This window comes from Xiphophorus couchianus, chromosome 5 (assembly GCF_001444195.1).
Source record: "Xiphophorus couchianus chromosome 5, X_couchianus-1.0, whole genome shotgun sequence".
NCBI classification, from domain to species: domain Eukaryota; kingdom Metazoa; phylum Chordata; class Actinopteri; order Cyprinodontiformes; family Poeciliidae; genus Xiphophorus; species Xiphophorus couchianus.
Window position 1 is genome coordinate 35,361,933 of NC_040232.1, and position 25,590 is coordinate 35,387,522.

At 38.7% G+C, this 25,590-nt stretch overlaps 1 protein-coding gene across 2 annotated transcripts in view; it reads left to right on the plus strand.

The window, feature by feature from the left end:
• LOC114145100 (voltage-dependent T-type calcium channel subunit alpha-1I-like) overlaps positions 1 to 25,590 on the plus strand; it is a 194,018-nt gene that overhangs the window by 44,087 nt on the left and 124,341 nt on the right. For both annotated transcript variants that reach the window (XM_028018492.1, XM_028018493.1), the window contains one exon: positions 20,214 to 20,325. In XM_028018492.1, coding sequence (XP_027874293.1) covers positions 20,214 to 20,325 — 112 coding nt within the window. The remainder of the gene's footprint in view (positions 1 to 20,213; positions 20,326 to 25,590) is intronic.

Consider the following 25,590-nt stretch of genomic DNA (forward strand, 5'->3'; position numbering starts at 1 on the left):
TCAAGATCTAACACGTTCAGCCCTGGAGTTGTGCTGCTTTTGCAAAACACAAACACAAAGCTGACGATCGTATCAGGCGGCGTTTGCAAAGTGTTACCTCATTTTATCTTATGCGAGTGTTTCATGTTCACTTCTCTGTTTTGAATTGCTCTCAGGTTCTTGCCCTTCGGAATTCACATATTTGTGTGTTTTTTGTTTTTTTATTAGTTAGATTTTTTTATTTCTTTTAAATTCTCGTAGTGTTTCCACAAACGGATTCGTATCTTAGCCCTCTGCCTGTGCGAGTAATGACAGGTGTGTCAGATTGCAGGACACGCAGAGCATGCTGCCCCCTCAGATCGGCGCAGGGTGCTTATCAGGAGTCTTAAGAGCAACATTTACAGTGCAATAATGCGTGACTCACAGTGGGAGTTAATATATGGGTTATCAGGAACAGCACAGTCGAGTGAAGAATGCGAACAGGCGAGATATAGCCAACTGGTAGAAAGTCACTGAGGCGGCGAGAGAGAGAGAGATATATGGAAAAGGGAAACGGCAGAGAAAACGGGGGAGGGGGAATGAAGAGACGAGGAGAAGAAACAAAATATGAATAGGAATGAAAGGCATTCTGATATGTACGCTTGTTTCTTTTTGAAAGAAACAAATGTAGGTCTAAAATATGAGCCTGAGTCATAAAGAAAAAAAAAATACTTCTGACAAAAAATGTTTTATTTTAGGAAGGTGGTGATATTGTCATGTAATATAGTTGGTGGAACAATGTGCATACATATCACTTGAGTTAAAACATGTGAGTTTGACAACTGACCCTGTTAGATGACTTCATTTTTGATGTAAAAAATTTTTTTAAGTAGACCATGATAAATCAACTTGGAAACATCCACCTTCAAAGGGGCAGGATTATGTGTTTTTCAAGCACATAGTACCATTTCATAGCCCAATCAAATAACCATGTTACCTTCTTTTGTAACAGAAATGCTTTATATATAAAATATGACTTAAGTTAGGAAGTAAAATTTCTTTTAACAACTTGAAATTGGGCCTCTGTCTCTTTAAGAAACTCCTGCTCTTGCTGAAACAAAGGAGAAGAGGTGAGTATGTATGCGATTCTCCAGCCATTTGTTTACATGAGGAAGAGAGAGAAACATGAGTAGATTGTTCTTGTGAAAAGATGCATCTTTTGCTCAGCAGCAGAGCAGGTGATTACTCAGGCTGTGAAGTGTTCATTAGAGAGACAGCCGGGGGGAAGAAACTGTCTGTGTGGTGGCTGATCTTTACAGACAGGACTCTGTAGCGCCGATCTGAAGGTAAAAGCCCAAACGGCTGATGTCCAGGATGTGTGGGGTCTGCAGAGCTGCTGTGGTAGCTGCCTTCCCCCCCACCCCCACAACTCTAGACCTATACAAGTCTAAGAAGGAAGGAAGGTCAGCCATGATGATCCTCAATACCGATAAAAAGCTGAAATAAGGTAGAGCTAAAACGAGCAATTGAAGTTAATGTCGCTTTTGGTACAAACTTGTGGAAATTGGTTTTTAACACATTTTGTACTTGTGCTGGAAAGCCCAGTTATACTGGTTAGCTTTTGACATTTCTTTATTTTTTTTTCTTTTACTCCATGAAATCCTAAAAGGTCTTTTGCCTCGGTGAATTTGTTCTCATGCAGAGTGAGAACAATCTGCCGCACATGGACTCTGTGTCAATCTCACAACACTAAATATAATCAAAGAGGCTGAATGGGTGGAAACATGCGTGGCAGCAACTGTGTGTGAGTGCGTATGCGTGCGCTAAAAAGTGTGGGTGTGTGTGTGTGTGTGTGTCCGTTTTACTTTCCCCAAAATAAAAGGGCTGCTATTGACCAAGGCCACTTTCTCGCTTTGTGTGGTCAGACTGAGTGGCTGCGGAGAATTGATCTGCACAAGGAGTGTCCTTTGTGGCCAAATCCACTCCGGGAACTTCACTGCATGTGTGTTGTGATTGGAGTCGACGTGTGTTTGTTTTGGTTTTTGTTTTTCTTTGAAAAGACAGAGAGTTTGCAAAAATTTTAAGCTTTGATTTTGAAATTCTGGGTTTCAGTTTAAAAAAGGGAAACACTGAAATAATGACTGAGTAGATTACCCTTCTCTCAAAGGAGGCCCGTGACAGTGGGGCTTACGTTCAGTCAGAATGTTATTGATATTTTCTGTATGTTTTTGTTCTCTGCCACATCTGCAAAATCTATCAGCAACATATCATTGTTTTAAATCTACATAATGCTTAATCCAGCAAAACTCTTATTGTAATTGTGCAAACTTGAAATGTTTTCCAAGCACATAGTCCCATTTTATAGCACAATCAAGTAACTGTTACCTTCACATAATATAAATATATATAAATGCCATATATGTCAAATATGACTTAATAGAAATTTGACTTTAACTTTTGGGCTTCTGTCTCCTGCTGTTTCCGAAACTCCGCCTTCAGGAAGTCATCCCAGCATCACTCCTTTGTTAGCCCTTTAACAACGTTTTTACCGGTGTTGCACTGAGAAGTAGCTCCTATAATGACCTCAGAAGTTGTTTGCTAATTGTTGCTGGCTAGTCTGAAGGATTCGAGTGGGAGAGGGCTGCTCTGTGAGGCGGGAGCCTGTAAACTGCAGCTCTGAGGAGGAGCCAGGCACTTTGCACAGTTGGGCGCTTGCCATGGGAGATTAAATGATTTCTCAAATATAAACAAAAAAATGCAACACTCCTAGAATGGTTGTTGATGAGGGAATAACATTATAACAAGATGTAAAGCTCTAACAAGTCGATTTTACGTAATACTGCCTCTTTAAGGTGTTTTTTTTAATAGGTAAGTTTTGAGAAAACTAAGCTTTTTTTTTTCAGTTAACAAAATAAGATAAAAATAGGCACCACCTCTAACACTTGTGTGACATCTTTCAGAAAATAACCCAAAACGAACAAGCGTATTAGAACTTTTAAAAATGTGCCATGTTCACCTGTTCAAACAATTACATGCAAATATTAACAAAGAACACTGCAGGTGTGTTCAGCCATCGTACATTTCAGGAGGAAGATGGATTCTATGTGTAAGGAGCTGAACGTCATGGCGACCGACCGACCAGCCAAAGTGCTTTTAAACTGGACCCACTTTTGCACAGCTACGCTTACAAAAGTGCAAAACTTACACATCAATAAGTAAATTGTTAAGCAACCTGGACGCCAAACATCATATCAACATACTGTATGTTGGAATTGAATCCAAAACTCGCCGTCTAAGAGGTGACTTCACTGACCCACCGTCACTCCAATGTCCCAGATATCTCAGTAAAAAACCTTGATCATTTTTATTATGTCAAATATGTGTGTCAATAAATCAGACATTATTTTGCATAACAAACAGGTCTTGTGTGTTATGACGCATTTTAAAAAAGTAGTTTGAAATATTTGAAAACCCATCGTTGACTGGAAGTTGCATTTAATTGGGAGCAAAGAACAAACTGTGTCTAAGTTAGAACTTTTTCCTCCAGACTTTACAGCAACAAATGTATTTTCTCCTTAAATCTAAAAGTACTAAAAGACATTCAGTCTTTCTGTTTCAGATCTTTCTCTTCAGGGCATTTTGTACACACATCTAAACAGAACAAATGCGTTTATTTGGCCCATTTTGCCTGGAAACAAGTTTTCCGTTTTCATACACTGCAACACATTCAGACGAAGGCGCAGCCAGCAGTGTCGCCGTCTGTATGAAATTGCTGTTTGTTTGTGCCAAAAACTAATATTCCCACGCTGGATCATCTTCAGAGTCGCCTAAGAAATGAAATGTCAGACCTTGTACGTCATGGAATATGTTTTTATTTATTTATTTTTTTCATTTTACTTTTTCACCCTACATTATACAACAAAGGCCGTTTCCATCAGGGACTCTTGTCACTTTATCCATTTCTCTGTGACTCGGGTTGGGAGTTGGGTTGAGCGTGTCGCCTTGTCGTATTAAGCAGCTCTCAGGCAAAGACGCTGTCCACTTCACTCTGATAGGGAAGGATTCTGAGAAAGAAGTGGGACAAAAAAAAATGCTGCTCTCTTAATCTCTACTTATGAATGTAGGGAAGGAAGTGTAAGGGAGAGAGGAAGGAGAAAGACGAGTTTATGCAGTCAAAAGAGATTGGGCTCTAAAGCGAGTCTGACAGGAAGGGAAGGGCAGATTAATAGTTTTCAATTTGCTTTTATTTGCCTCTGGACTAACACATGTGGCCTTCTCCGCCTCCAGCATCACCGCACTCCGTCGCTCAAGAAATCTCACATTTGTAAATGTCTGCTGATTTATAGACACTCGTGTGGAAGCGCTGCGCCTTGTCTGCTCGAATGTTTTCCGAAGCTGCATTTTTATTTTGTTTTTCAATTCCATACACATCGCATCAAAAATAAAGCTCAAGCGGAGCAGTGAGCTTATCATTTATTTTTCTGGGCTGAATTATATAGATGTGCTTGTTGTCGGCTGATACTTCTCCCATTGTTACTTGATTATAGTAATAATCATGTTGGCTTTATGGCTGTGCTTCTAGTAACGGGGTCATGTGACGTGATGTCAGTCTGCTGAATGGTTTCATAATTAGCAGATGTTTAATGGGCCGTTATATGTAATAACCCTTGTGAACAAGAGTTAGCCGTTGAAATGAATGGGATCCTTCATGTAGCAAGCAGACACTGGAGGAAGTCAAACCGGTTATACCTGGGCCAGAATCTTGTGTGATCTTTTTCTTTTTGTTTTCTTTTCCCTGCAAAATGCAAATTCAGTTACACTTCATGCAAAGTGACCGCTCATAGTATAGTGGGTGAAATATCCTCCGGTCAATATAATAATCTGATTATTACAGTAATGCTGCTAAGCTGGACTATCTGTGCAAGATGGTCTGCTCAACAGAATGAATCTGACCACTGAGTTACTTTCATCCCTTTGGCTGCAGGTTTCGTTTTTAATGATGTATAACAGCAGGTTTTTGCTATTGGTGACCGTGAGTCTTCTGCTACTCATGCTCTGCTTTAAACAAGAACCATTAATTAGTTTTTTTAATTTAAAAGCTGTGCCTAGTGTACGTCTTAGCAGTAATGAGCTGCTCTGTAGATACTGCGGTTTGTAGAGTTAAACTATAGCCTGCGCGTTAGTTACAAACATGATTTGCGCAGAGGCGCCTTCATAATGTATTACATTTTGTTTTAATGTATCTGTTAAAATGCTGTGCTGTTCGGTCGGATGTTATTTCTCACTCTAAAGCGAGATGCTTCACTAATGATTGATGGTTGCTTCGCTAATAGTCGATAGATGTTCAACTTTCAAGACATTTTCTCAGAATCGTTCAGGAAACTTCTCAGGTGATTTTGCATTAAACAAACATTTAAACTTCCTGCCTTGATGTTTGCTACTCTGGACTCATCTGAATCTTAAACTGAGGGAACGTTCTTGCATTTTTTGAAGCGACAGGCTTTTGCTCTATTTTGATTTTGTTTGTTTGTCGCAATGTGAAATGAAATTAAACCGGCTAAAAATGTTGCAAGCTAACAAACCCAAGAACTGTTTTGGATCAAAGAAAACGGAATAATACAAAGTTTCTCACGTGAAACGTTGTAGTAATACCTGCAGGCTTCCTGTTACCTGTTGAAAGACTCGCTCTCTTGTCACTCTTCTGCAGCCTTAATGAATCCCAGACACATTTGCAGATGTGCAGTTTAGTTTCAAGTCAGATCTCTTTCCCTCCGCAGAGCCAGTAAATTTAAGGAATCCACCGATACTGAAAATAACCAACTTTGAGTCTTTTCTTTCTGCAAGTAACATCATGCAAACTGAAGCTCACCATCGTCAGCACTGTGTTGTTGATTAGCTGGTCACGAATTAGGGGCAATTGACCAAAAATTTCTGATTTCTCTCACCAGCCAATTTCCTAGCACTGCCTTACTTAAACGTTTCACGTTTGCATGAGGTTCTCAAAATCACCATGGCTGAATTATGACTCTTATCTCATGTAGCTATTTACGTCCGTCGCGTGGGCAAGCTCATTCACGTGTGATTTTAATTTCTTACTTAATGGAATCGCTGCTAATTGCAAAATTGTGTTGTTGGTTTTTTTTGGACATTAGCAGAACACAGACAAAAGGTTGCAGCCCCTGCCGCAGCTGCTGATGGTGCTGCAGGGCTGGACTGTATTGATCTTAAGACTGCAGACATTAAAACGTCCAGGGGAGAGATTAGAACTGATTAAACAAGGGGTGTGAAGCACATTATGAAATAATTTCAATTGCTTCTGTGTCTTACGAAGTAAGCCCTTATGGTATCTGACTGGTTAACCTCCGCAGAAGCTCAGCCGCAGACTGATTTAAAGATGATAACGGCTCACAGGGTCAACGTGGCATTTTTAGATCGAAGCTTCGGACGCTACGGGCCGAGCCTTTCCTTTCTCTGACAGTAACTTCGTTCTGTACGCGGCCGCTAACCTCCAGCCCAGATCCCGTGTTCAGCAGTGAAGACCCAGTTGTCCTGGAGGGTGGAAGTGGATCTGGAGAGCAAACGAAGTAGATTGTAGCTGCACCTTGAGGTGTGCTGAAGAGGTGACAGTCGCACTGCGCCTTCTTTATATCAGAGTGATGGAGGCTGCCTGACCCGGAGCAGGGCGCCCGTTAAGGCCGCGTGTTTTCCGCGCGGGGCGGCCATTCAGTACGGCGGTGGGGAAGCCTCATAAACTCAAAGTCAGAAGTTAATGTTGTTGCTAAGGAGCAAAAACAGCCCCAACTCTGATTTTTTGTTGTTGTTGGGTTTTTTTCTTTTTTTTTTTTGTCAATGTTAAAAAATAAAGAAGTTTTTTTTTTCCTCTGAATTGAGTTAGTGAGAATAGTTGATCTCTTTACCTGAGTATCATCCAGGTGAAGCGCCTCAAATTCTTACATTTCTTCCTCAGTTTCTTAAACAATGCGCTTTTTTAAAATGTGTTTATTTAGTTGCTGTTTATTAGAATTATTCCCCCTGAAATCATGATCATTGATTGACTTTTTTTTTTTTTTTCTACAAGGTTTTTCTTAAAAGGTGGATCTTCATTGCAGTCAAAGCTACTCATCAGGACAAAACATTTTTGTTTTCTAACGCCCCACAGCATCCCGCTTGTTTAATCCCTGTCCTCTTCCCTCTGAAGTGTTCACCAATGAATAGGTCGGCGTAATGCTGACGGGGACAAGACGCCCGCCAGGAAATCCCAGCGCCGATGCGTGTTGTTGGCGGAGCTGTACGCGTGAGAAGAAGAATACGTGTGAATTAGATTATAGTCTCACATTTTTTTTGTCATTGTTTTACATCATGAGGATTAATGCAATCTCGGCATGTAAATGCTCTGTAGGTTTTTGTTTTCTTTTTTATCTGCAATGTATGTTAAAATGTCCTTTTTTTCTTTTTGCTATTTTACCACGTCTCAGCAAAAATAAAAAGAAAAGATTAAAGAAACCAGAGCGTGCCTGCTAAAATCCCTGGGCTCCAAGATAACGACGTTCGTCAGTGTTTACTGTGAGTCAGTCATTTGAAGAACAATCACTGAATGAAGTGAGGTGACAGGAGATGAGGAGTAAACAAGGATGGAGCGTGTAGATGATTTGCTTATTATACACAGGAGTAATTTGTACATTAAATTTATTTGCATATTGGATTTTTTTTTTTTTAAATGAACCTAAAATGTTGAGCTTTTGTCATAGAAGTTAAGCCCAAACCTGAGCAGATAGAGCCGTGTGTGTCAGGATCCCGGGTAGTTCTGGTTTTTCTACATTTGCTTCTTACTTTCTTGTTCGACTGTGATCTACCTTAGATGTGTGTTTTACTTTCGATCAGTGTTTACTTAAGTAGCAGTTGTTTATTTATTTACTCAACATTTATGTTCTACTGGTTTGTCTGCACCACTTCTCCTGCCGTCTCTCTCTCCCTCAGTCTGCCTTGCGCTCTTCCCTCCCAGCTGCACCCTGTTTGTAGTTAACACCGGTTGTTTGTCCAGTAACCAAGCTCCTAGCATTTAGCCACCTCCCCTCACTGGTTTCTTCCGTTACCTCAGTGTTACCCGTTCCCTTTTTAGTTCCAGCTGCTCTCCTTCCCTGACTCCCTGAGATTTCCTTATTTTTCCCCGAGTTCCTTTTTAATTGCTACTTTGTTAAAATATTTTATCATGTACTCACTGCCTCTCCCTGACCTCACCTTGAATCCATCCATCTCCAGAAATCACGACAACTTAACCAACTAGTTGGAAAAAAAAAAAGGTTAAATCCACTGCGATAAGAACATAAGAAGTAGAAATAAATTAAATAGGTAATATTTTTTGTTTTAGTTTGTGTTGCTAAAAAAAATACCAGTAGGTATTATGAAGTAGGTTTTCTTCTGATTTTACCAAAATGTCTCTTCTGGTTGGAGATGATAGTAGCGTTTTGGTGGCCCAGCTACAGTCCTTCACTTGAGTCAGACAATTTGTGGACAGAAAAAGAAGTTAGTATGGAAAGTGACTTAGAATTAAAAATCTATCAGAGGTATTGATAATTTTGGGCTGGGATGAAAAAAGAGCACGGCACGCATCTTTTTTATTTAAACGACTGTGTGACAGCATTGAGCCACAGTATATTAAAAACGTGTTTGGCGCCATCTGGTCAAAATGAAAGCTGGCACCGAAACAACAAATTGTCCAAATATTTTAAATGAATATAACTAGACTAAGTGAATTAACCATTTATGAAATTCATAAGGCTTCCCACAGCGCCTCGATTTAATTAAGTCAATATTTACTTCATTTGACATGAGCAGTGCATACATTTTCTGGCAGGCAAAAAAAAAGAAGGTAAAGTTGCTATCTTGGAGCAGTCATCTCATGCAGAGATATGGACCCTGGAGATTTAATTTAGAACTCTTACTTGCATGTTGATCCACTTTGCATTAACTTTCTCTGCTCCACACAGCCTTGTGCAGCTGGAGCCGCCCATTGCTACTTTGCCTTCCCGCTGCTTGCTGCCAATACACATTACTGTCATCGTGGCATCGCCCACCGGGCCTGCAGGTGCTGAAATAACACACTGCGTCCTGTGGAGAGATGGCTAAGGGGCGTGTGTGTTTGTGTGTGGGGAGGGGGGGGGGGGGGGTGCACACGTGCAGGTGTGTTTCCATGTGTGTCTGCGCGAGTAGGTGACAGGTCATCTTGAATGTGCCCAACTAGTCAAAAAATTTTGGTTCGCAGGAACTGGAACAGCAGCCTCTGTACTTATCGGAGAAATGAATTGTAAGTTTTAAACAGCAACGTGTAAATGTGAATCCTCGTAGCTTTTATGTACAGCATGCTTTTAACAAACGCTTCGCACATCTAGGTAATAGAAGTAGGAGTATATGGAGCTGAGGCAACCAAAGAGCGGAGCCAAAAAAACAGAATTCAGGTGTTGTAGCAAATTTCGCTTTGTTTATTATAATGAGCGATGATTCAGGCTTCTGTCTTCCTTTGTGCATCAGCTGGCACACATTTCTGAACTGTTCTTTGCAGAAAAGAAAAGCAGCTGAATTGTATGCGGTGTGTACATGACAAAAAGTACACATGGTTTAATGTACTGGAAGAGTTTAAAGGGGCAGTATTATGTATTTTCCAGGCACATAGTGCCATTTTATTGCACAATCAACCAACTACGTTGCCTTCGGTTGTTGCAAAGCTGCTATACATCTCATATATGACTGAAAAGAAAGTTGACTTCATAATTTAAAGCATTGCAGCTTTAAGAAGCTCCTTCTCTTTCTGAAACTCGGCCTTCAGGAAGTCATCACAGCATCACTACTCTATGAACCTTTTAATAACATTTTTACCAGCATTGCACTGAGAAGCAGCTCCTATAATGAGCTCAGCAGATGCTCAGTTCCACCAGGTGTTTGCTAATTGCTGCTGGCTAGTCTGAAGGAGCTGAGTGGGGGAGGGGGGAGTCTGCGGGGTGGGCTGCTCTGTACGACTGAAAACTGCAGCTCAGAGGAGGAGCTGCATCCCGAAGGCGGAGCTAGGTCCAACCAGGCGTTTTACACAGCCGAATGGTTGCCGTGGGAGATTAAAAGATTTCTCAAACATGCATGAAAGTATGAAAGCAACACTCCAGGTCTGCTTTTGAATAACATTATAACATGAGGTAAAACTCAAAAACTGTTGATCTTTACATAATACTGTCCCTTTTAAAGAAAACACATGCAAGATGAGCTTTTTCAATGAGGACCCGTGTCATACTCTGTTCGTATATGAACGTTTTTAGATGATATATTTATAAACCACCAGATAAATGAAGACATTCCCCGAAATTTGGTAAATGGCAGTCATTAGTCTGTCATTAACACTCGCCTCCAGTGATTGCTGCCTGCACCGCACTATCTTGGGAGCTGCTGAGCGGCGTGTGTTGACGTGTCGTACACGGGTGTGTGTGTGTGTGTGTGTGTGAGGGCGTGTACGACAGTGTTTTTCTGACACAAGCAACTCAATTTAGGAACCCTCTTGTTGCCACTGAAAGTGATCCTCGTCCCTAAGGATACAACACGTTGCTCCTCTGATCCAGATAATGAATATTAATGTCACCTTTTTCAGGTCACACCACAGTGACGGCAGACAACAAGAAACATTTTTAGTATGTACTGTATTGTGACAAACAAAGGTTTGTTCTTCCCTGTTTATTGTTTTTTCCCTACAATTTATGTACTGTTAAATAAGTTAAATAAATAAGTTAATTACTTAACACTTTTTTACACTAATCTCTGCTTTCAAATAATACTTTAAGATCTTGTTGGCTGTCTACTGGGTCTATTTCCTTTTAAATGTTGATGAGTGAATGCAGTGAAGCATTTAAGAAACCGATTCCAAATTGCAAAATCATCTAATTATTTTGTGGCTCCAATCCAATTTAATAGTAATTAAATCCAAAATAGTATTTTATGTTTTTTTTTATTGCTCTGATTGTCAAAAAAAACTCCTGACATTTTTCCTCTGCTATTATTTTATTTATTAAAATAAATCTGAACAATAGAGCTAAGATTTTTTTTTTTTACCTTAATATAAGATAACATGCTTTATTATCCACTAGATCCCCATAAAATGTACCATTCTTGGCATTATTTTAAAAATCCTCAAATTGCACCAATATATACACACACTCATCTATAAAATCATATACATACCAAACATATATCCATAGCATCTATGCGTACACACAAAGCTACAGTTCTCAACGAGGAAGCGAGGGATTATTACAGAATGTTATTCTATAAAGAAAAAAAAAGCCACAGATGAAGAAATTGTATAAATAAAATCAGAGCGTTTCCTAAAAATGGAATCCAGCAGAGACTTATTCCCACTTTTGTGTTGTGCTGACAAGATGAAAATGTCCTCATGTGTGAAAAATAATCAGAATTTAAATGCGGCCCCGTCTCGGCACTTCCCCTTATCTTGCGCCGAGGCTCCTCATCTCTGCTGGAGTGAATTTGTCCGAGTATCGGTGGTCACTCTGTGCGCTTCGACGTTGCTTTCAGTTGCGAAATAATTTCAGTGAAGAAAAACAGAAATTCTGCGTCGCCGAATTGATGAGCTTAAAGAGAAAACCTGGACTTTATCCTTGTTTCATCGATCGCCTGCCTATAAAAAGCAGGACAGTGAGAGAGAGGCTGAAAAGCACAGAGGAATAAAACAGATTGTAAAACGGGAAACAAAACTGAAATAACACCAGATGGTGTGAACTGGAAGATTTGCTGAGCTTGCTCATCTTTTAATAAAAGCAGAACGCTGCTTGCGATTGAAGGCTCTCTCTTGTTTGTTTTTTTTTTCAATTTCCTCTCACCACAACTGAGACACAGAGGTACAGCTGTTAGTAAACCAGCAGAATCCATTTAATGTGTCCCACCAATCTTCACAGGTCCTACTGTGTACTGACTCTCCTCAACTGAAAGAAGGTGAGTATTTGCCAAATGAAGTAAAGGTTTTACTGCCTAAGCCATTGGTTTTTAGTGTCTGTTTTGAGAGATGTACATTTCTTTGAAAGCAGGAATGAATATGTTAAAGGACTTTATTACAGGCGCACCGATTGTAGTTTTCTGGCCGATCGCTAATTACCGATCTTTAAAAAAATCTGGCCTGCCGATTCCGATTTTGGCCGATACCAATTTTTTATTTTTTGTCTGAAATGTTGCTAAATGTAGCAAGAAAGTCGCTGAGTTGCTAACATTGGGATGACTATTGTTAACTGCAAATGTGCAGACATGATCCTGTGGACTGGTCAGTCAGTCAGACTCTCTCACAGCAGAGCAGAAGAGGACAGCAGTTAATCACCGATCTCCCACAATGAAGGAAATCAGGGACAATTTATTGGTGCACGCCAGCATTGAGAAAATAATCGCAATACTGAGGTAAAAAAAAAAAAAAATCACAATTAGAATATTTTCCAAAATCTTTCAGCCCTAAATTAGAATCTGAGAACTAAGTTTGAAAAAATAGGAAAGGACACAGACCACAAAAAGGAAATGAAGTGATCTGGAAACTACATTCAAAACCAAAAGGATTAAACAAAACCACAAGTGTCATTAATTTCACAGTCTATTACAGATGACAAAAAAATGTTGACAATAGTTGCAGTTTTCATTACAAATGTGCGCAAAACTTTGTCAATATGTCACTAATGTAAAAAGGCATAATTTCACAATTGCCGATTTATCGGTGAGCCTCTAAACTTCATTGCTAAAAAAAAAAAGTAAACATCAGTATTATGATAAAGGAAGAACATATGTTTCTAGATGGCCATGTACAATTTCATTTAATTCCTTTAGTCTTTTATTACAAGTTGAAATGATGGTACCAAAATGACTCAGATACTGAGCAGTATCTTTGTGTTATAAGATTATTACTCTGGTGTAATAATCTAATAACCAGTAAAAGTTTGGTTTCTTTTTTCTTTAGTTAAGATCTTAATAAAATGAAATGATCACAATTCAGGACATAATAGGGATTTGTTCACTGAAACTTACACTAAAAGTACACACACAAACACAACACACACCTGTGGAAGCCCCGTCCAGTTAACACTGACATGTCTGCCTTGGGATGTAATTCTCTCACATTGTTTAATGCCGGATTTCCCGTTTTTAACATCCTGCTCATCATCTGGTGCACAAAACCTGGAAACATACAAACATTTTTATCAAAGATTTATAGCATGCCATTAATGCAAGCCTTCCTAATCATTGGTGTCTGGTACCTTGTTATCCATGGACTTTTGGAAATCTTTCAGACGGGGGAAAAAAATGAGACGTTAGACTCCAATTTTTTTATTTTTTTTTTCAGATAATCATCAAGGTCACAGCAGGACTACTCTCTGGTGCTAAAGGAGGGCATGCAAGACTAATGGTAACACAACAAAGGATTCTTTAATATTTTGAGGAGCGCTGGTTGCCACAGCAACAGGGCAGAGATTGTCTTGATGAATTTTACTGTACGGCAGCTGTGCGCCGGCCACCTGGGAAAGAAGCGGAGAGGACGCCTGATTTAGACGGGAGTCTCATTGATTTGGCGAGGTGGAGAGTTGGCATGTTCCTAACGTTTCTAATGACTAATGCTCAGGATTTATCTATTGATCAGAAAGGTGTAATTTTCAAAGACCCGTAAAGACCCACATATTCCATTCTGCAGCCACTGGTCTAATTAGTAACTGGTCAAGCTTGGCATTTGTTGCATCTATTTGGGCAGCTTAGAGTCTTGGATGAATGAAGCACATTAATATGAAAGGCTGGTATTTAAAACAATGACATAACAAAAATAAATACAATTAAATATCTATAATGTCCATTTGAAGCTACAGTGATGACAGTAGACATGAAGCACACTCCCTTTTGATTCTAGGGTTTCCATACTGGGACATATCAAGAATGGTCATTAGTTTTAATTACAGCTCTGGAAGAAATTAAGAGACCATTTAAAATGATCAGTTTCTCTGATTTTACTCCTTATAGGTTTATGTTTGAGTAACATGAACATTGTTCTTTTTATTCCATGAGCTACTGACAACATGTCGCCGAAATTTCAAGCAAAAATGTTGTATTTATTAGCAGAAAACGTGAAATGGTCAAAATAACGGAAAAGATGCAGTGCTTTCAGAGCTCAAATAATGCAAAGGAAACAAGTTGATATTCATTTCCACACAACAACGCTAATGCTTTAACTCGGAAAAAGTCCAGAAATCAATATTTGGTGGAATAACCAGGAGGTTTTCATGCAGTGGGCTCTTCATTTGTTCCAGAGCTGCATAACTGCATAGGATCTGTGCGAAAAGTGTACATGCAGCAAAGAAAACTCAAGATCTATAAAACCATGTGCCATGCGCATGCAAAGCAAATTCCTCTTTATAAATCACAGCTGCTCTTTGTATGTTTGTGTACAAAGTTTCACTCCAAGTTTTGCTTTCTACACATCCACATTCAACCAAACACAGTCAATATCTGAAGTGTGTTTAGCTGATCAATAATATTTTGTGGTTAATAATGGCAACCATGGAGAAAAGAGTTAAAAACAAAAGTACAATTTTATGAGGTGGAAATTGATGTGTTGGTGAGTGAGGTGGAAATTCGGGAAAAAAAATACAACTTTTGGTAGCCACAGCAGTGGCGTGTGTGTGGGTGGGTGTGTGTGTGTGTGTGTGGTAAATAAAAAGAACACACTCTCCACTGCCCACCTCCTCTGCACTCCTGGGAACTTGGTTCACATTAAATTCAGATAGTTCACACCTAGGTTACTTATTTCACCTGATTTCTGAAGCCTCTGGAAATTTGGGAAAAAGTTAAAGTTACCACTCCAGTATGAAGTATTTCAAATTCAATCTTTAACAACTGAAAAAGTTGCAGAATAACAAAAAAAAAATGCATACTGTGTTTGCATCTGTTTGCTTTTTCCTAATTTCCCCAGCTCAAAAACGTTGTCCCTTAATATAGCTGATTTTACATACCGTATTTTCCGGACTATAGAACGCACCTCACTATAAGCTGCACCCACAAAGTAAAAAAAAAATACTGGAAACATACAAATATAAGCTGCATGGTTCAAAGCGTGGGAACAAAGGCTTATAGTCTGAAAAGTACGGTATATTTTCTGATGCTATCCGAGAGTCAAAACACACTGGAATAAAGTCCAGGAAGTTGTGTGTTGAATTGCGACCACTTAAAACAACTCGGCAAACTTAATACTCTAATGTGTGCACAATGGCCAAAAAGAAAAAGTTAGAAGTAGGTAGAGGAAGCAAAGTGACTATATACTGTACGTCTGACTTCCTGCGGTGTGCTCTTTCACCAGTTTCTGTAATTTTCACACAAGAACGCTTTCAAACCAAGGACAATAATTTTTCTAAAAAAGTTGAACTTAAAGAACGGTTTATTAGACTGAACTTCTACAACACGTTTCCAGATATTCTGACCACTGGAAGCGTTTTACACTAGAGTCACATTCACCCATTTCACACTCACATTTATACACCGATATGTAGGTCAGTGGGCAACTAGGGGTTAAGTGCCTTGCCCACATGCTCATTGACCTGTGACAGGAGGAAGCTGGAATCAAACCTTCAACCTTCCAATTGCAAGGCCCCTACTCTATCTGCTAGGCCTCCACTCGCCCCGAAGGAGGCATTATTTACTCTGGGATGTTTGCACTAAGCGTGTCTCACTGTTGCATTGTTAAACAGCGTTCCATTCAGAATTGAACGGCTGCTGTAAACTGGCATTTGGGAAACATTTTTATTCCATATGCAGAAACGTGATGCTGAAATGTCCATGTGGGAAATGAAGTAGCGTTTGTGTGAATCCCCTTTCTGACGGTCGACAGGTTGCCAAAGGAACGCGAGGCACTTTGCCTCCTGGACGTCTGTTTGGAAACAATTAAAGATTGCAGAGGAGAGGCGAAAGAGAGAAAGGGAGAGGTAATGGGGTCTGGGTTAGAAAACGTAACTCCATGCAGCGAGGTGTTAAGAATTTATCCAGCACCTGCTGTCGCATGCTTTCATCTTTCCATCTCTTTGCGGCTCTGTCACGCTGAGGCTTCCGGCTCATGTGCGTCGTTTTGGTAACGGCCCACCATTTGCTGCTGAATTGTGGAGCTTTTCAGTCTTTTTTTTATTTATTTTGTTTTGACAGGTCTGTGATGTACTCACTGAATGTTTTTCCAAGAGTTTTGAATCACACTTCTTTATTGTGAGTTATTCCCGATTAAATTATAATACACGATGGTCTCAAAAACTTTATTCAAACTAAAAATGGGTGGACAGAGAGTGATTGTCAAGTAGTGTGGCTTATCTTACTGATGTTGTCAATTTGCTGGCTTTGATTTCTTGCTTGCCTTTCATATCTGTAAACAAACCATCTTATAGCCATGCATTCACATAATTTGAAGTGTCTGTCATGACCTACTGCAGGAATGTCCAAAATTGTGTGCAGCCCTTGTCCACAATACAACAGTAGCAGAAATGTATTGATCAAGATGTGCTTAAAACAAACTAAAGTGATTTTTTCACAGATAAAACAAATGATTCAAATATATTAAAAATAAGCAAAAAAAATAAAATAAAATAAAAAATAAATAGAACCCCGGTCATATTGTTGTACCCTAGAATACTTCCAGGATGATTTACAGATTCTTTGTGTAAACACCAGTACATCAGATTAGGATTTTGTATTATTTTTCAGACTATAAGCCGCTACTTCCCCCCGCCCCCCACCTTTTGAACCAGGCGGCTTGTAGCCCGGTGCGGCTTTTCTGTGGATATTTCTTCAACCACCAGGGGGCTCTATAGCAGGAGGCGAATCATTGGAAGTCAACATTGAAAATCAAAGAAGAAAGTGATCATTTTCATTTAGAACAAGCACATGCTAGCAGCAGGCACGAGTGAGAAATGTTTTCAAACTCATCATGGAAACCACAGGAAGAAGTTCATATGAAGCAGCTTTTAAATTGAGGAGTATCGATCTGGAGGATGGCAGCCGAGACGGAGGGCTGCGTCCTTAATAGTAGATTTATTAAGAAAAACGAGCGATGGAGATACCAGCGGCTTATAGCCCGGTGCGGCTCATATATGTACGTTTCCAGTTTAAAAAAAATTTCTAAAAAAACGTTGTAGGTGCAGCTTATAGTAAGGTGCGCTTTATAGTCCGGATAATACCATACACAAAACTATTTTCAATGGACGTCCAGAAGTAAGTGACAGCAGAATATAAAACAGCATGTGCTGGAAAAAGTAACACAGTCATTTGCAAACATCTTTATTTTTAAATACAGATGTTTAATAAATGCTTAAAACATAAAGTGATCTTGAGCTACGTGAAACTATTTTGGAGGTAATCTCCCTCCAATATCCCTGCCGTATTAGAGCTCTGTGCTTTGAAATCCACTATTGGAGAGTTGATGAGTAGCATGTGATTGTTACAGAGAAAAAAATGAAATAAAATAATAGATGGAGCCTTCCCCAAGGTACCCACACTAATTGACTCATTTTTCAGAAGAACCAGGAGACGGACTGACACGGTGTTAATGGTTGCGTTTGCATCGCTAGTGTTTCCCCAGGAGCGACCAGGAAGTCTTCGTCACTTTAGCAACACTTGGACTCTGTTTGTGTCGACTTCACTTGCGGTGGGATAATATAGCCTCCAGATAATCCTCATAGCCATAAGGCTGTCATACCTACTTAGAGTGGAGAAATAAGAAAAAGCTGACCCAAAGTTTTTTTTTTTTTCTTCAGCTTTGCTTCCCATTAAAATATGTATTTTTCCTGGAAAGGCTTTGCTGTTTAGAAAAAGTTCTCCATCCCGGAAAGTAGCAAAAAAAAAAAAAAAAAACAGTGTCAGGTTTGTTTTTGTGTGAATGTTACCAAATGTCGATTGCAAAGACGATGATCAGCGTTTAATTGTAAATGTTCCTTCATTTTCAGCACATTTTCTTTTTGAATATTCAATGTCGTATGGGGGAAAAAAAGTTACTGAAGCTAAAACGAATAAAACAACAGCGACAAAGCAATAACTACAACGCTAAACCCTTAAAACCCATTTTCACTGAAACTTCAACATGTTTAAGAATTCCAATAGTAAACAGAATATACCCAAGTAAAACTTTAATGGCATTTCATTCAAGATCATGGCACTCTTTAAAAGTTTACTATAAACTTAGTGGACCCACAGACAATAAGTGTGAGTTAGTTAACACACATTGGTTTAGTTAACACAGTTAGTTTGACACACAAACGCTGTATGTATGTCAAACTGATTTTGAAAGATGGATGTTCAATAAAGTTTTTTACAACACTGAGAAATTCAAGTAGAATAAGTAAAACTTCAAAGAAAATGTCAACTTCTTGTGTTGAACAAAATCAATAGTTTCTTGAAGATTGTTCACATCTTACACGAGAGGAATAAAGATGAAGAGGCTATGAAAAAGAAATGGATAGATGAATCGATTTTCAGACACCTCCCTGCTCTCCACTTAACATTTTATGACTAAATTTAAGGATCTAAAGTTAAATTTATTAAACTGCTTCCCTTAAACTCTTACATTTCTCCTTAAGCATGTGAAACATTGACTTTAAACACGTTTTCCTGCAGATCTAACTATTTTTGAAAGACTGATACCCATCAGCTGGCACTCACTCATCCAGCCTCAGACTGAATGTTAGGTGTGTGTGTGGGCGCGTGTGTGTGTGTGTGTGCTCATGAAAGAAAGTGAGTTTAAATGTAGGTGGGTGAATGTCAGCGTTTATGTATTCGAACCTGCTGAGTTTCTTTTGCACGTTTTCTGCTCATGTAAGCACTGGGAAGTGGGTGTTTGTGTGCAAGTCTCGATATGTGTGCGTGTGTGTTGTGTGTGTGCATGCGTGTGTTTTTTGCCCACTCACAGCCTATCTTTATCCACGCTGTGATGTCTACAGTAACCTGTTTTCTTTGTTGAAGGGCCCAGAGAATTTTCTGCAGTTTCCTCTGTTTGGGATCAGTTTTCTAATATTTAAGTTACTTTTTTTATGATTTGTTTCTTGTTAAGGCTGCTTTCCTTCTGTTACCAGCAGCCTGAGGGAGGACCTGGACTTCCTGGGCAGATCAAGCTGTGCGGCGACTGCCTGAACAATTCGTATTGTTTTCAATCTGTAACACTTTGACTCTTCTCTGGCAAAAACACCTTGAACCACACTTTCTCTCTCCAGCCTGTTTGAACTCTTTTTTTTTTTTCCCCCTTCCTCTAAACTGGGCTTATTCATGCTGTTGTGTGAATTTTTGCCACCGTCACACGTTCCTAAACTTTTGCTTCGTAGGGCTTTTTCAGATCCCGGAAAGAATCGCTGAATCAACACGAATTAATGGCCTCGCTCCAAGAAAAAAAAGACAGAAGATGCTGCAGCTAAGTTCTGTGTAGCTGCACCTGTGGCGTCGCTAATGGCTCACTTAGCTTTTTTTATTTATTATTTGAGGTATATGTGTGAGTGCTAGTGGAAAGATTAAGTTAAATGGAGAATTTTTTTATTTTTTCTGGTAGTGTTCACATCAGAGAACACTAACAACAAATTTTAAAAAATTGTAAGAACAATGTGTGCTTTTAGATAACAGAAATATAAGCTTTCACACATCTTTGTGTAATTCATACAATGTTTCTCTTACTGATAAAGTTTCAGAGCTAAATTGGTTTTTCACTAATATTCAGATTTTATAGGAAGTGTCTGTACATGAAAAAGAAACTATAGTGCCACACTATATACAGCAAGAAAGTTTACAAATAAGTTTTAATATGCAGCTCTGGAAAAATTAAAGAAACCACAGCAAAATGTTCAGTTTCTCTGATTTTACTTATTATAGGTTTATGTTTGAGTATAATGAAGATTGTTCTTTTATGAATTACTGACATGTCTCTGAAATTCCAAGAAAAAAAATGTTGTACTTATTTGCAGAAAATAAGAAATGGTCAAAAAAAGATTTAAAATAATGCAAAGAAAACAAGTTCATATTAATTTAGAAACAACAATGCTAATGTTTTAACTCAGAATGATTTCAGAAATCAATATTTGGTGGAATAACCAGGAGGTTCAGTGCAGTGGTCTCTACATTTGTTCCAGAGCTTTATATAAAACATTTTCCCTGTTATTCGTAGCAGATTTGATGTTTTTTTGATGTGGTAAACTATGGACCAATCATTTTCTTTAACTGCCTGTTTCCACGTGGTTCGAGCGTGTGAGCATGATGGTCATCCTGCTGAACTGCGTGACCCTGGGGATGTACCAGCCCTGCGAGAACATCGACTGCTCCTCAGACCGCTGCCAGATATTACAGGTACACAAATCCACACGTCATTTTCACAGAAACGGTGTTTAGAACTGGTCTGCATACACCTAAATTATCAGTAATTCACTAAAAAGGGATAACTACAGGATGTCAACATTTGAACAGTTGTATATGGATATAATTTTAATCATATTCATTGTAATATTTTACATTTTCTAATCATTTTAAGGCTAAAGTTTTGTTGAAAATTGTGATTTTAGTCATTATGTGATTATTACCACCATAATTTCACCTTGTAAGTCTTTTGCCCCATAAAACTGGTGCTAATATTTATTTATTTTCTTACACAGACATATACATGCACATTTTGTACATTTTTTCCTTAAATTACCCAACTCATTTCTTTTAATTTGAGTATGCAAAACAACAGTCTAGTACTGTTTTTTCTGATGTTGTACATTTTCCTGTACTGTGAAGTCTCTTATTCTTATTTTACCTATTGTGTGAACATGCATTCCTCCTCTTATTTATATATCTTTGTATATTACGTATGTACACATAACCTGCATCTTAACTTGAGTCGAGCAAATCTCAATCTCGTTGTAGTCTGTTGATGACAATGACAAATAAATCTTATCTTATCTTATCTTATCTTATTTTTAACTTACTGCAGGAGCCATATGGTATTTTATATTCTGTCATGTTTTAATAAAGGGTCACCATTCATTATTAGGGAGCGGTTTTGGTATTTTTGAATTAGCCTGAGTCTCGAATAGCTTTGGTATCAAGCAGCTAAACACAGAACAGCTTTTCTTTAATGCCTGAAGTGTCTTTAGTGGGTGCAACATCTGCACTCAAGTGTGTGCATACATGGCTTTAATCTTTTGCTGGAAGCCACTTCTTAAACCAACTTACTCTCCTTTTCCTTACATTCTCAAACCACACACACACACACACACACACACACACCGGCGCGCGCACAGACAGGCACATCTTGCAAACACTGGCAGTAGATTGATTTAACTCTCTAAGGGGGGCCGATTGTTGAGTTGGACCTAATAGAGTTTCCCCTCCAAGTATCTATGGACTCTGTTTAATAGCAAAAATGGATTTAGTGAGCAGCTTCACCAGAATCAATGGATTTCTTTCAGAAAATTTGTGGTTCAGTAACATATTGCTTAATGCTGAACATTCAGCTAACATCTGTGAACTCTTAACACACGTGGATCCTCAGGAGAGGCTTTGTCTTAACTTGTAATAGACGATTGGTAGCTCAGTAGATCTTAGTAGATTTTACACCATTGTGCACCAAGATGAGTGGGCAGCTGAAACTCACAAATTAACAAAAAATGAAACTGAGAAAACATTTTCAGTAACTGAGATAAAGAAAAACGGCATTTCATAGTGGAAAAACTGTACCTAACTAGAACTATGTAATGCCTTTATAGAACTAGCTAAAACATATTGAAATTATGGACTTAATACCCTCCATTTTCATGTTTATGTATCTATTTGTTAGACTTTTGAAGTGATGTGAAGTTTATTTATTTATTTATTCATTTTTGCCCCACACATACAGTTTAAGTCAGGTGACATCAGCTCACACTACTCCATGCTCCTCCTGGCGGCTACGCTACGCTAGTCTGCAAAATGGCGACAGCAAAAGTTGGGAGAAAATAATCAGTCAGTTGGTTGTTTAACAATAATAATTTTGAAAATACTATCTTCTGTTGAGTGTGGATCACCCACTTCATATGTACATAATCACAATACAATTCTTTGACATTTCTGAATTCTACACCTAAAAAGTAACCAGAATAAGAAAAAACTCAAACTATTATTAGAAATATAAACTGAACGAAACAATATTTATCTAATACAAAGTAGCACACTCTAAAAACTAAATCTAACAAAATTAGACAACTAAAAAGTAACAAGACTAAACTAAACCATAGAAAAACTGAAAACTATTATGACCCTGCTGTACAGATATTTCCAATTATACCTGTGAAAACAGAATCAGAAAACAAGCGTTGCAGCTTCGCACAAAGTACCAGAGAACAAAGTCACAAAGTTGTTGTAGCTTCTCCACTGGCCCTCAAGATGACCATAAATTGACTTCTGTATACTTTGAGTGGCCAAGGGTAAATATCACACTCTATTGAAGTCGTCAGACTGAAAGGTTGTAAAACATGAACCCAAGAGAAGTTGTTGCAAAACTCTGACGACAGCAGCAACTTGTCCTCTTGAGTGTTTCAGACTGTGTGCTGCATAAATCCTGATTGTTTATTAAAAATCATGCTTTTCCCTTTTTTTTCCCCCCTCAAATTTCACTGAATATTAAGACTTTGCAACATGATGGTTAAAGTGGAACAGCTCTGTGGATGTTATGTAGATCCAGTATGCAGTCAGAAGGCTTTTTCATCCCAAATATTCACATTGATAACTGCAGTAAGAGCTGAAACCTTCTGTAAAAGGCAGCAGCTGTGCCACCATGCAGCCATGTTTCCATGCGCTTATATAATGAGTTGCATCTCAGTTCTTTTATTGTTTTTTGACTAGATCGTCCTTAAGATCATCTCAGCTCCCCATAAATCTTCACCATGTCCAATAAATGTAGATCTGACAGCCAAACTCCCGTGAACCCTTTGGTCTTTCTGCAAAGATGAAAGATTTGATCATGTGGTCAGCAATGATCTTTATATCCCTAAATTGAAATTCAGGAACGGGTGACCTCATAAAAGTGCGTACATGTGAAGTTGGCGACATGAAAACAATTCACCGATCATAAATATCATGTTTCAAATTGTGCAATAAAAAGCCCCCAAAAATCATGAGTTGTATGAGAAACACAATATTGATTTATGAAGTATGCAAAACAAGCAAGTTCTGTATGTGGAGGTTTCTCTTTGCTTGACCTGAAGGATCTTGTAACAGTACAGATACAGATAAAAAAAAATTTTTATTAAATTTTGTTAATGTTTCATGATGATTGAAAAAAAAATATGAAAATTTTTTCCCAAGGTAAAAAAATTTTAACCCCCAAAACCTTTTTAACCCAATATTTGTTCAAATCTACCCAACCTGTGACCTAACAGGATTAGCCAAGCTGTAGACTTCCGATAAATTGCCAACTCGACTCCTGAGTTATGATGTTTGACCCAATGTTTGGTCAAACTAACCCAACCTGTGATCCAACGGCTTGTACCCAACAGACGGGTTACGAAAACAACCCAGCCTTTTTTAGGGTGCATTGATTGTAATATTTTGGTTCATTTCTGTAACCCTAACACTCATGTGATTTTGAAATATAACCTATTGAGTCAAAAACAAATATAACTACATCAAAGCTAACTATGTATGCAGGTACAACTTTACATACTTTTAAGATGCAGGAAAGCTCCAAGTCCGATGTCTAAGTATCTGGGTTGGTCTGCTACTGACAATGTAGAGAGGTTATTGAGTTACTAATATTATTTATAAGTAATAAAGTCATTACATATCTCAGTCAACAACAAATGTGGTAGAATGGATTAATTATATCAGCAGTTCATCGGGACGTCAATAAAGAATATTGAGGATCTCATTTTAGTCTTTGCAACAGTTTTTGTTGTCGGGATTGTAGGTCAAATTGAACTCAGTTCTATCCTCGGGGATTACCCAGCGTACAAGAGAAGAGATCTTGTACGCTTCATCATTTTTATGGCTCTGTCCATTTTCCCCTGGACGGTTGCAAACTTTAGTTCTTCCTCCTTATTAGCTGGCCAGCCTCGTGTCTCGAAAATAATTCCCCAGAAATCCGTAGGCAGCAGTGTGCGCTGCTCTTCGGCTGCGAGCTCGTCACCGAACAAAGACGGTTCGGCTTGAGATCGTGCCGCTTGCGGTCCTGCCCCCCTCCCCTGAAAATCAAATTACAAGCAACGCCGAGCGTGTCAGTTCGTCTCTAATCCCCCGTTTACACAGAAGAGAACAGTTAATCAAGGCTTTGTGCTCAAAACAGCAATACCCCGTTACAAGCTGAGATCGTTTTGATTTGTTTTGTTATTTTTATTTTCATCCCCTCCTCTCTCTCTCCATTTAATTAGATGCTTGATTAAAGCTGGGTGTGATATGAGGGCTGCCCATGCGAGGTTCATCTTTGATTACTTTTCAAACAAATTATTTTCTACTATCCTACCATTTAGGGGCAAAATGCTCAATTTCTACGGGGAAAAAATAAGAGGCTAGAGCAGCCTTTGGGCAAGAAAAAAAAATGTAATTCATATTTAATAGAGAGAAGACGAATGGGGCTTTGAGATGCAGATAAGAAATTAGAGAAAAGATGAAACATTAACTTAGAAGAACAATACGGAGCAAGTTTAGAGAAGAAGTTGGTATGAACTTTGATTTTAGGCCTTTATTTTATGTGAGTTTGCCTCGCTTACCATTCTGTTCACTGTGCATGAACAGAATGTTAAGGCCTGGTGGAAAAGGCTAAGAGGAATTAACTTCTGTGTCATACTATATTTTTAAACCAGGAAAACAAAAGAGTTTTTAGGTTTTAATCTGATCAACTTAAAAAATATATACAGTATATCTATATAACTGAAAACTTAAGTGACATTTACTTTAAAAAATTGCAACAATTGTGCTATCAAGGATTTTGTTAGAAATTTTTGAAAGGATGGACATTCTATATTTTCCAGGCACAAAGATACATTTTATAGCATAGTTAAGTGACTGTTACCTTCAGCTTTGATGAAAATACTGTATAAATTAAAAATAACTTTAAAAAAGAAATTTGACTTTGCATCTGACGCCTTGAAATTGACCTCTGTCTCTTTAAGAACCTCCCACCCTTTTCCAACACTCCCTCAAGTCATCACAACAACTCTCGACCGTCTGTGGAGCGTTGCAGTTTGTATAAAAACCTCAGCAGATGTGCAGTTCCACCAGGTGTTTGCTAATATTGCTGCTGCCGCTAGTCTGGGGGAGCAGAGTGGGAGAGGCGCAGGGGAGGGTCGCCCTGTGGAGTGGGGGCTCGTCTAGGGACTGCAGGTCCAAGGCGGAGCTTTGGGGAAATAGGCGGGGCATCTCAGGATCAGGCAGTTAGGCACCACCTGAATGGTTGCCATGGGATATTTAAGCATTGCGCTAAATTTCATCAGTGAGAGACTATGCAACTGCGATTTAAAAAAAAATTATATGTATTTCATCTTTAGTTCAAAATAAATAAATGAAAATGTTTAAATCTCAAGATTTTTCACATCTTTAGCAGCAGTGATGTATCCAGCTCTGTTTTTGAATTTGTATGCTCAAACTTTGAAAGTGCAT